Source organism: Mus caroli, unplaced genomic scaffold, assembly GCF_978045245.1.
Source record: "Mus caroli unplaced genomic scaffold, Mus_caroli_1 scaffold_20, whole genome shotgun sequence".
Taxonomy (NCBI): Eukaryota; Metazoa; Chordata; class Mammalia; order Rodentia; family Muridae; genus Mus; species Mus caroli.
The window spans coordinates 6,194,757-6,207,014 of NW_028227275.1; the positions used below are offsets into that span (position 1 = coordinate 6,194,757).

Genomic DNA, 12,258 nt, shown 5'->3' on the forward strand with positions numbered 1-12,258 from the left:
AGTGACTGCTCATGGCAGTTTGGCCCAGGAATCTGAAGGCTACAGCTGCCTTATCCTTGTATGTTTGGAAAATACTGGTCTGTGAATGTTGACCTTTGAGGTCAGGGCAGCTTAGCAGACATGTAAACAGATCGGGCCAGATGAGCACTCTACCACCAAGCTATAGCTTTTTGCTGCTGCTCAGTACACTAGCAATCTGTCAGTTCATGTGTTATCTTGTTACTAAGCAGAACTGTGAGGAGATGAGCAGTTTGAGGCCCGGTGTTACTCTCTGGATACTTCCTTGAGTAGTGCTTATTTCTTACAGCACATGGTTTGGGACGTCCACGTTCTGACATGGAGGAGTCTTCAGTGACAGTTGGCACAATAGACGTTTCTTATCTGCCCAGTTCATCGGAATACAGCCTTGGCCGATGTAAACACACCAATGAGGACTGGGTAAGTTGAAGAGAAGCCTTCAGCACAGCCCCCTTAAAATGTTTGCAGTGGTAATCAAGCAGAGATTAATCATCAAAGAAACTGCTTCCGACTCTTAGAAATGCTGTTTTTACAATCTAAGATTTAAAATTTTTAGTAGTATTAACTGGGAAGAAAAAAAATGGGTGGAGAATTTCAGAGCAGTAATTGTATTAAAAAATAAATTTCTTGTATGGAGGCAAAATTGTAACCATTGTTTTGTGTAGTGTGCTTAAACATTTTTTCCTTTTAGTATTTACCACACAACTTATATTTAGTAAGCCTGAGTTTTATAATGGAAATTAAAACATAAAATCCAGGAAACTTGTTTATTAAACTAATTGAAAAGCATGCATTTTTCTTGTGGTGTTACTAATTCAGCATTACATGGAGTGTTTAAAATACCTCAACAAAATTTGATATTAATTGGTTGTTTTTAAGAACATTGTATCCGTGGGATCTGACAAACAATGAAGGGAAAGTTAAATAATAATCTTAAAGGGAACGGAAGGACCGGGCTTGACTCTGGCCAGGTGATTCAAATTCTAGGCTTTAAATGCTCCTGGTAACAGAATGTCACTAAACATACTTTGTTTTTCTTCTAAACTGTTGTAAGAACGCCTGCTCACTGTGTCAGGCCTGCGTGGTTTTCCCGTGGGAATATGGGAGTAGTTTGTGCTTTGGAAGGGCATAAGGTTGACTGAGCACAGGGGTTTGGGAGTCTGACTTCTTCATCCCACTGTCAGAAGTCCCTCTGGCCCCGGGCTTACTCTTCTATCTCTGCTTCTATGAGGTTCACAATTTCAGCTTGTTCTTGTAAGAAAGACAGTAGTTGGCCTTTGTGGGTCGGGTTATTGTTAACATAACTAGCTCTTAGCTTCTTTGGTTTTTATTCCTTTTTGTGGCTAAATAATAATCCACTGGGTGATATGGATGCCTACTTTTTCTATCCATTCCTATTGTGGTGAACATTACAACCCTGTGGATTTAACCTGTGAATGCTGTATCGAGTACACAGCAGCTGTTACAAACTACTGTTTTCAGAAAATCAACTTTTTCTTCTGTACCAAAGTTTCTTTCCAAGTGGTGATGGTAGAATAAGATACCTTACATGAAAAACACTCATGGCACGTGTAGTTACACTGCTGACAATGAGAGCAGCATCATTTTCTCTTCTATTTGAAATAGACCAGGAGGATCAAAACAATGTTTGCCATTTAGACACAATTTCTGCCTTATGTTTACTAGGTTGACTGTGGGTTCAAACCTACCTTCTTCAGATCTGCAACACTGAAATGGAAGGAGAGCCTGATGAGCCGGAAGAGGCCCTTCGTGGGAAGGTGCTGCTATTCCTGCACGCCGCAGAGCTGGGTAAGGACCACCATGCTTTGCTGCTGCAGAGGGTTTTCAGTTTTGTGGGTTTTGTCTTTGGTCTTAATAGACTTGACTCCTTTAGAACCGAGACCCCTGTTTATAAGCCAAACATTTCGGGTAAAGAAATGGACTTAATTTCTATTGCTGTTCATTTATTAAATATTATTGGTCCACAGTTAGGGGAGAGTCAGTTTTTCTTTGAGTTCATAGTGTTGATGGAGTGCTCAGTACCTGCTGGGCTCTGACTTTTGGCCCCCAAGAGTACCCTTGGTTTTGTTCTTTTGTTGAGAAATAAGCATGTCACACCACCTTCTGCGTTCTTTGAGAAGAGCCGACTGGGTGAAAGGTGAGCTGCTGATGGCATTTGGTGGTGGGGTGCGTTAGCAGACAGGATTTCCTTCCCGACTGCTCTAAGTGAGAGTTATGTTTTAAAGGGATGTGTTAGATGTTGAGCTCTTCCTGAGATGGATCAAATACTTAGGACCCAGAAACCGCCTTTTACAGAGGTTGTTTATGACTTGTGTGAATGGCTAACTGTGCTGGTAAATTCTCCCCTGGAGCTGACTTGGCAGGAGGTTCGGTTCTGAACTTCGCATAAAGGTATTTGTTAACATTAGCAAGCTTTAGCAGAGCCTGAACAGTTCTTACCCATTGTCCAGGTCTGCTAAAGAATGGCTTGTTAGAGATGCTGCCTTTAAACTCTAAGGGCCTTAATGCAAGAATTCGTTACAACTGAAGGGGCTTGAGAATTGCCAGTCCAGGGGTGAGGCCATTTCAGATTTAGAGGGTAGGAGAAACAAAGATTTAAATAGAAGGGCATGTGGCTTTTCCTTTTAGACTGGCCTCTCACCTAATTCTAATTTTGAATGCAAGACAATACCTAAACTGTGGTTCTGCACCAAACAGTATTGCAAGTGAAGTGCTACAGTGTATTGTAAACTAGAGCTGCACAGGGAATTACTGTGGAGTGGTAGCTATGGCCTGGGGTTGGGTGGCTATAGTGTAACAGGCTGTTGTGGAGTGGTGGCTATGGCCTGGGGTTGGGTGGCTATAGTGTAACAGGCTGTTGTAGAGTGGTGGCTATGGCCTGGGGTTGGGTGGTTATAGTGTAACAGGCTGTTGTGGAGTGGTGGCTATGGCCTGGGGTTGGGTGGTTATAGTGTAACAGGCTGTTGTAGAGTGGTGGCTATGGCCTGGGGTTGGGTGGTTATAGTGTAACAACAGGCTGTTGTGGAGTGGTGGCTATGGCCTGGGGTTGGGTGGCTATAGTGTAATAGGCCTGGGGTTGGGTGGCTATAGTGTAACAGGCTGTTGTGGAGTGGTGGCTATGGCCTGGGGTTGGGTGGCTATAGTGTAACAGGCTGTTGTAGAGTGGTGGCTATGGCCTGGGGTTGGGTGGTTATAGTGTAACAGGCTGTTGTGGAGTGGTGGCTATGGCCTGGGGTTGGGTGGTTATAGTGTAACAGGCTGTTGTAGAGTGGTGGCTATGGCCTGGGGTTGGGTGGTTATAGTGTAACAACAGGCTGTTGTGGAGTGGTGGCTATGGCCTGGGGTTGGGTGGCTATAGTGTAATAGGCCTGGGGTTGGGTGGCTATAGTGTAACAGGCTGTTGTGGAGTGGTGGCTATGGCCTGGGGTTGGGTGGCTATAGTGTAACAGGCTGTTGTAGAGTGGTGGCTATGGCCTGGGGTTGGGTGGTTATAGTGTAACAGGCTGTTGTGGAGTGGTGGCTATGGCCTGGGGTTGGGTGGTTATAGTGTAACAGGCTGTTGTAGAGTGGTGGCTATGGCCTGGGGTTGGGTGGTTATAGTGTAACAACAGGCTGTTGTGGAGTGGTGGCTATGGCCTGGGGTTGGGTGGCTATAGTGTAATAGGCCTGGGGTTGGGTGGCTATAGTGTAACAGGCTGTTGTGGAGTGGTGGCTATGGCCTGGGGTTGGGTGGCTATAGTGTAACAGGCTGTTGTAGAGTGGTGGCTATGGCCTGGGGTTGGGTGGTTATAGTGTAACAGGCTGTTGTGGAGTGGTGGCTATGGCCTGGGGTTGGGTGGTTATAGTGTAACAGGCTGTTGTAGAGTGGTGGCTATGGCCTGGGGTTGGGTGGTTATAGTGTAATAGGCCTGGGGTTGGGTGGCTATAGTGTAATAGGCCTGGGGTTGGGTGGCTATAGTGTAACAGGCTGTTGTGGAGTGGTGGCTATGGCCTGGGGTTGGGTGGCTATAGTGTAACAGGCCTGGGGTTGGGTGGCTATAGTGTAACAGGCTGTTGTGGAGTGGTGGCTATGGCCTGGGGTTGGGTGGCTATAGTGTAACAGGCCTGGGGTTGGGTGGCTATAGTGTAACAGGCCTGGGGTTGGGTGGCTATAGTGTAACAGGCCTGGGGTTGGGTGGCTATAGTGTAACAGGCCTGGGGTTGGGTGGCTATAGTGAAACAGGCTGTTGCTTTCTGTGTAGCAGGGATGGAGGATGGAACTACTTTCTTCTTGCAGTTCCTCCATGCATTTAATACAATTTGTTAGTAAATGTTTTTATACTTGGGATCTGTGTTCTATTTTTTGAAACTCCAGTTTTCTGTAAAGAGATTAAGTGATTTTTATATCTTGTTGGCACTTTTTATTTTTGGATTTTTTTGACCTTGCTCACATTGATAAGGATCACCTGTAAAGTGACTGGTAGCTGTACTTTTCAGTATTAAGTGGCCAGTCATTTTAGGGAATAGAGAGCTCTGAGATAGACGCCTCAAGTTTTGGCAGCCTCAGTTTCCTCACTCATTCAATGGTAGTAATTCTCGTGTGTCTTGTGGGCCAGGGGCTCACGAGTAACTGAGTTATTTAGGATGACAGTTTGTATTTGGGGAACTCTGAAAGCTGTGACTTCTGTGATGGCAGCTGATTGTGGGTCCCCGCTCTGTAGGGGTGGAGGGCACCATGGTGTGGGAAGGAAGAAATACCATTGCCTTTGGCTTTAGGGTTTCAAAGTTAACCTTGAGTTTGTGACTATCTTTGAAGTATATGAAGTACTATTCAATAAAACATGTATTTTCTTCATTCAGTAAGTTTTTAAGCAGTAATCCCTAACTGTTATGTTTGGATTTTTAAATGTCTTCTAGAGACATTAGTGGAATTTTTGACCATCACATCTGCTGTGAATTCATGTGTACATTCATTTTGTTTTTATAGGAAAGGTTTTTCAACCCCAGTATCCCATCTCTGGGTTTGCGGAATGTTATTTATATCAATGAAACTCACACAAGGTAAAAAGACATTTCTTATACTTGTGATACGTCCTAGAAGTTAAACTCTGTAACGCTGGGTAGTGTACTTTACTATGGGCCTGTGCTTTCTGGAGTGGACAGAGTGTGAGCTTTTCATACACGGGCCTGCATCTAAGCAGCAGAAGCAGGACAGCCTCGGGAGGCCTGTCAGGGTGACTGCAGCTTTTCTGGGGTGAATGTGCCACCTGTGGGGTTCTTAACATATGCATGCGATTAACTGTTGCTAAGAAGTAGGGAGTATTTCTCTGACAGGAAATGCAGGTGTGAATGTCTTATATGTTGTGACTATTTCATATTAAAAAAAAAATATAAATGTGGCCAGGAAGGTTCTTAACTCAGTGGTTCTCAACTGTGGTGCGTGATCGCCTTGGGGGTCAGAAGACTATTTAATAGTGTTTGCATTAAATTAATGAGAGCAGGTAGACAGTCTGCATATTAGATATTTACGTTATGATTCATAACAGTAGCAGAGTTAACAGTTATAAAGTAGCAAGGAAATAATGGCTGGGGCGGGGGTCACCACGTCCTGAGGAACCGTGTTAAAGGGCCACAGCACTAGGAAGGTTGAGAGACACTGGCTTAACCTGATGACCTCCTGATTATGGTTTCTGGAACCTATGAGACAAGGAGAGTCCATTGTCTGCCATGTGCACTCACCTGACTGTATGCGTGTGTCTGCTGTGTGTGTGTGTGTTTGCTGACATGTGTGTGTAGCCACATACAAACACAGTACTGGATCATCTCTGTACTAAGTCGATGTCCTTTTTGTGAGTGTGCATCCACTTCAGAATGGCGGCCTTCATTGTATTTTCATGGTGTGTGTCACAATACTATGCTCAGATTCACCTCTCTCTTTCCCTTTGCCACGTCTCCTTCCTGTTGGCCCGTCCCTGCGCTAAACCTTCTTTGATTTGCTTACTGAAGATAATTTAAAACAGTGAGTTCTGACTTCCAAGATCCAAGTATACAGGGATTTAGAGGTGCCAGAGAAAGAGGCCTTTGTTTTCCGTTAAGTTAAAGTTAGAGGATAAGGAAGAGTTCCTGAAGCAAGAGAAACAGCAGCCAAGACTACTGCAGGACTTACAGTTGTTAGAGTACTTAGGGCCTCTCATCGCTGGTGGTAAGAGGTGTTCTTGGTCATGAAAATTCTGTGAAAGGTGATCCAGGAAGTCAGTGCTTGGATTCAGTCCTCCGTGGTCCTGCTCTAAGTACATGAAGAGGGTCTTGTCTGAGAGCGATGAGGCCAGCTTGTCTGGATTGGAGCTTGCTTTTGTCAGAAAACTGCAGCCCAAGGCCACGGATCTATCTTTCTCTCCATTCTCAGGTTCCTCTGCCTCGCCTTTGTTTCAATGCAAAGCAGAGAGGAGAGACTGCTCTATGAAGTCAGGTTTTATTTCTTGTTTTTTAGTTGACACGACTGTGACTTTTCATGTAAAGAAACAGTGTCTTCTTGATGTAAATAGACATTTTATGTATGAAGCTAAAAGTTTTGTCTGGTATTCTTATTTAGAACGGTTTTTAAGACAGTTTACGAAGCCTTGACTATATTGACTTGGTAACAGCCCACACTCGTTACTAGTTACTAGTTACTAGTTACTAATTACTAGTTACTAGTTACTAGTTCTGGCTGCCTGTGTGTTAGCTGACAAAGCCTAAACGTGTTTATACGCAGGACAGGCCCTGTGCTGCACATGTGCAGGCCGGTCGCACGCCTGCTTGTGCTGTTCTGTCAGGCGCTCTCAGGTGCTCGCTCACTCAGGCACACTCCCACCTCCACACACGCTCCATGGGTTTCTGGGAGTGCTTGGGCAAACATCGTAACAACCATCTGGAAGGGCTCACTGAACACAGACTTGGGCTTGAATGCAGCAGTGAGCCAAGCTTTTCAGGAGATGAGGAGAGTGACGGAGGGATCAGAAGCCATGTGAGCAAACTAGTCACAGGCAGTTCCAGAGTTACCGACCTCAGAGTTCAGAGTTATTGACCTCACGTCTGCAGTGTGCTGACAGTGTCACCGCATGCCATTATCATACGTGGTTTCAAATCACCACACAGTGAGATTCACGGCTTCTGATTCTGAAGTGCATCTCTGTGCCCCAGCTAATCACCATGCAGTCATCGTCACCTATGAGAGAGAGAACTTCGCCTTAGATCCACCTGCTGTGTGTTTACACTGGGGAAATGTAGCGATTGAGAAACCAGATGTCTTTGATCTGATTAGCTTTTAATTTACTTTGACACTCAGTGCTTGTCTTGGAAGAATGTTCCAATACAAAAATTGCCTTTCCTGTTGGGAGGAGACCTCCAAGTTTACTTTATGTCACCTATAGCTATCGCTGTGCCCTGTCTGTCACCTCTATCTGTCCTGCCCACACACAGCTCATGGGTAACATCCCACTTACTTGTCTTCGTGGTGCTGTTGATGAAGTCAGACTTTTCTTTTGGGTTACATTCAGCAACAAGTTAAGCATGAGAAGCAATTTCTTTTACCTGAGAATATACAAAAACAATTATGAGTCAAAATGGCTGCATAGGACCATTTTGAGCCAAAATGGCTCTAGAGCCATTGGCTGGAATAAATGACCTGAAACTCTTTCTGTGGGTGGAGGGCCACTCTGTAGTAGAGGTGTTCTGGAGCGCTCGCTGAGGTGGTGTGTGTGTTACAGGCACCGAGGGTGGCTGGCGAGACGGCTGTCTTACATCCTTTTTGTTCAAGAGCGAGATGTCCATAAGGGCATGTTTGCCACCAGTATTACTGAGAATGTACTGAACAGCAGCAGGTAAGAGTGGGGCCACTGTTGACAAAGCGGGGACAGGGTGGATGTGGCCGTGGGAGGGGGTGGGAATTAAGCCTCTTCTGTTGGTTTCTCTGCTTCTCTCTCAAGGGCAGTGCTTGCATTTCTGAACATTAAGTATTGGGTCACAGAAGTCAGGAGAGTGGAAGGCGGGGAAAGACTGCCGCTGGGGTGGGTGGTCCTGGTTTGTGGACTGTGTACTGACGAGGCTTCTAGAAAGTGGAAGCAGTCATGAGCCAATGTTAGAGACGTGTGTGCATGTGCCTAGGGTTCCCCATTCAATTTTCTGTCATACCGATATTGGCGGCAACCCATTTTCTGTTTTGATAGCATAAAGAGAAGTATTTGGTTTGAGGACTTAGACCCAAGCCCGTGCAGTAGGAAGCCATTGCCAGAGTCTTCGGATTTTCGCTCTCTGAGAAACTTGTTTATCTTTGAGGGAGGCAGACATCAGCAGACTATCAGGGAAGGAGCTTCACAGGTTCGTTAATGTGCACCGACCCCAGAAAAGTAACCGTCTAAGGAGGCAGTGGGAAACTGGAGTAGCCTCAGGGAGAAGGGAACGAGGCGCTGTGGATGATTTTAAGTTGCAGTAAGTAACTTTAGTGGATCATGAGTGAGCTGGGGAGAGATAACAGCCGGGACAGAGTTCTCTCTGAGGGAGGAAATGAGCAATGGAACCTCACTGGGGACAGAGTGATTAGGTTGCCCAAGTAGCTGCGAGCCTCCCTCGGAAGACTAGATGAAGTCAGCCAGCGCTGTCTGTACTTTGCGTCCCAGGTGGCAGCTTTCCCTCTATGCTTATCAGGGTTCTAGACGTTTCAGATAATCTTGTCTCCCGGGGGAGACATTGTCTGTCAGAAAAGGGAATTCCAGAGAGGGCCGCTTCCATTGTCTTAGGTCAGAAGAGATCACGGAGAGCTTTGAAGCCTAGGGTAGTTTCCTAGGCCTCCCATTTACTTTTATTTAAAGAAGTTCACCTTGCTCCATGCTTGAGGGGTGGTTTTCTGAGCCTCACAGTATGGAGTTTGAGTGAGAGTTTCTCTTCGCCGCCTCTAGCTATACCCACCTCAGAGGTATAGCTAGAGTGAGAGGCCGGAGATGGGGTGGCTGAAAACCTGGAATTCATAATGTTTCTTTGTAGCTTTGTGGAGAGCTGTGGCTCTAACGCCAACAGTGTTGGACGCTGTAAGAACTCAGGAGAGCATGTTACATGAACGATTGAATAGTTGACAGTACAGGCCTCACATTAGACACCTAGAGAAGCATCTTAGGCCCATGCCGTGAGTGCGGCGGTGGGACGAGCCTTTCCTGCCGCACATTCTTACGGCTCAGTGTCGAGCTCTGCCTTTGTAAAATGACTGATTCAGAAGGAGAAAACAAAAAGTAAACACTACGTCTGTCTTCTCAGGGCTTTGCATGCAGTTCTGGTGAGGTGCAATATAAGCAAATGGCAGATTATGATTATGATGGCTAAAGGAAAGCCATGCAGTACTCTGACTTTCTGGTGGCACTTTGTTTTACCTTGTTTATTATACTGGGTTCCATATAGATGACACAATCCATTTTCATGAAGTCTGCGTGTTCTTTGAGTACGTGCTCCATTGTGAGTTACGTACACAGGACGGCCTTCGCTCCCCTGGCTTTGCTAAAGTGTAACTTGACTGGGGCATTCAGTCCCACAGCAGTCGCTCAGATCTCTGAGTGAATTCTTAGATATGTCCAGATTGCTAAGGAGCCTTTGGCTTAGGATGCCCTCCATTGGAAAGGTGTTATTACTGTTATTTATGTATGTATGTATGTATGTATGTATGTATGTATGTAGGAATGTACGTCTCTATAGGAGGAGGCTATAGGAATGTCCAATCCCTTGGAGCCGTTGTGAGCTGCCTGTTGTAGGTGCTGGGAATCAAACTCAGGTCATCTTCAAGAACAGTACATCCTCCTGACCACTGAACCCTCTCTCCTGGCTCTGCCCATCAGTTTTGATAGACAACCCCGACTGAGGGTCCCAACTTGTATTCTCTCTCTGGCTGCTCTACTACAGATGAAAGAGAACATGCATTTTCTGCACACTAAAGATAACGAGCATTCTAGTCTGTTTGTCCGACATATTCGTGTATAGCTGTAGTTTGGGAAATACCAGTATGTCCTGTTACACGGAATCTGTTTCATTGTCTGACTTTCACGTTGAAATCAGAGTCCAAGAGGCAATTGCTGAAGTGGCTGCGGAGTTGAATCCAGATGGATCTGCCCAGCAGCAGTCCAAAGCCATCCAGAAGGTGAAAAGGAAAGCCAGGAAGATCCTCCAGGAAATGGTCGCCACCGTCTCCCCAGGGATGATCAGGTATTTCAGGCTAGGGTTGCTTGAGGCCCAAGCCAGCCTGTTTCCTTCAAGTAGATTGGAGTTGTGGGATTTTCCTTTCCTCCATCAAGGGAGACATGCGAACAGGGTACTCATGTGTTCCATTGGTAAATCAATATGCTCCCTTGTGAACGAGCACACAGAGGCTTCGGGCTGCCTTTACCCATGCCGATGGGTGGCGGCTGCTCTGCTATGGGTGTCCCCTGTTCTCCTCAGATGGCTGAGTCAAGCCTTATATGTCCATGTCTGACATGGAGGGACTGAGTGTTAGAAGGTCACTAAGTTAGCCTGGCTACTCGCCTTTGAAGTGTGTAAGTGCTGCTAGAGAAAAATGTGTTCATAGTTGAGAGCCAGCAGAGACTTCTGTGAGTGGTGTCTGCTTTAAGTCCATATGCCCAGTTTTCAGTTCAGATAACCAGGTGCACACACACATATGTATTTTTAAATTTACAGTACTTTTTACAAGTACTTTTACAGATTTCAATTTAAAATTAAATTTACAACTACTTCTAGGTGGTAGATCCAGAAGCTGAGAGAGGCAGAAGTAAACTGCATGCAGATTTGTAACATGCACGTGTGTCTATATATGTACAGCTTCAAATGTGTTTATTTCTGTCAGGCTGACTGGCTGGGTGTTGCTAAAGCTATTCAACAGCTTCTTCTGGAACATTCAGATTCACAAGGGTCAGCTCGAGATGGTCAAGGCTGCAACTGAGGTAGGATTTCTGTTTCCTGTCACTCCATTTCCCCGGGTGTGGGTCCTGTGTCCCATCATGCTGTGTCTCCCGTGTGTGTGGGGCGCTGCTGGAGCTTGGTCAGAGTATCGCCTCTGTGCTGTTTGCCCTGTGAACCCATTGGGAAACGCCCCACCCCCAGACACCCTTTGTGGAAACCAGCAGGGCCTATCAAAGATGTGTAGTACTTCTTTTGTAATTTACCTTGCAACAACTCTGAACACCAAGTCTCACCATCTCGTCTTACACATAGTAAGTCTCACCATCTTGTCTTACACATAGTGACTTAAAGGCGCAGGCCGAGGGGAAGATCGGCCCACCTGGCTCTAGAGCCCTGTGCTCATTTCCATGATGGTTTCTATGACGATGTCTTCCTCAGCAGAGGTGTGGGTCAACTTGAACTGTTGTGTGTTCTCCCCCACGGTCTCTTTGTTGTAGTAATGGAGCTTATGTCTACTGTGTAGGCACTGAGGAATTACTGGAGCCTGTTGGGAGAGAGCGAGTCATTGATTGGCCAGTGAAGGATGATGACAGTAACCAAACAAAGTAGGACTGCACCTTAACTCCCGAGCCTTAACATTGTCGCTTCCTTCTGCCTAGACGAACCTGCCGCTCCTGTTTCTGCCCGTGCACAGATCGCACATTGACTACCTGTTGCTCACCTTCATCCTCTTTTGCCACAACATCAAGGCGCCGTACATCGCCTCGGGCAATAATCTCAACATCCCCGTCTTCAGGTGAGCTAAGCCTCGCTGAAGTGAACGGTGGTAAAAAGCTAGTTTAGTCAGATGGACACACCTTTAATCTCAGTGTTTGGGTGGCTGAGGCAGCTGGGTCTACGTGAATCCTAGGCCATCCTGGTTCAGACTGCAAGTTTCCAGCCGGGCAGGGGTAGATAATGCGTCTCCGTCTCAAAAATCAAAACCAGAAACAAAAAAACCCCAACCCAAACTATAACAAGATTGTTTTGAATATGGGATTTGTTGTTATATTTTGATACTTGTTATAAAAATGACATTAGCCTTTTTATTGTAGAAGTAATATTTCATTGTGTAACATTTGCATAGCATACAACGCAAGCCTTGCCCATCTCGCTGTCTCTGTATTTGATATGGGCTACTTTCTGGAGTGTGTTGCAGGTCAACTGAAGGACAGTATCAGGCAGCAAAAGGCCATTAAAGGGCAATGGATCAGGCCTGTCCAAGGAAGCTGGGGGGATGGCACCATGGTATCTAACGTCAGCAAGGGTGACCCTGCTGCCACT

At 45.9% G+C, this 12,258-nt stretch overlaps 1 protein-coding gene across 5 annotated transcripts in view; it reads left to right on the forward strand.

Annotated features, from left to right (window-relative positions):
* Positions 1-12,258, forward strand: part of Gpam (glycerol-3-phosphate acyltransferase, mitochondrial) — a 95,553-nt gene that overhangs the window by 64,401 nt on the left and 18,894 nt on the right. For all 5 annotated transcript variants that reach the window (XM_029472900.2, XM_021151280.3, XM_021151279.3 and 2 more), the window contains 7 exons: positions 308-438; positions 1,705-1,827; positions 5,006-5,079; positions 7,767-7,880; positions 10,096-10,242; positions 10,880-10,976; positions 11,595-11,731. In XM_029472900.2, the coding sequence (XP_029328760.1) occupies positions 337-438; positions 1,705-1,827; positions 5,006-5,079; positions 7,767-7,880; positions 10,096-10,242; positions 10,880-10,976; positions 11,595-11,731 (794 nt within the window). In that variant the 5' untranslated portion in view covers positions 308-336. The remainder of the gene's footprint in view (positions 1-307; positions 439-1,704; positions 1,828-5,005; positions 5,080-7,766; positions 7,881-10,095; positions 10,243-10,879; positions 10,977-11,594; positions 11,732-12,258) is intronic.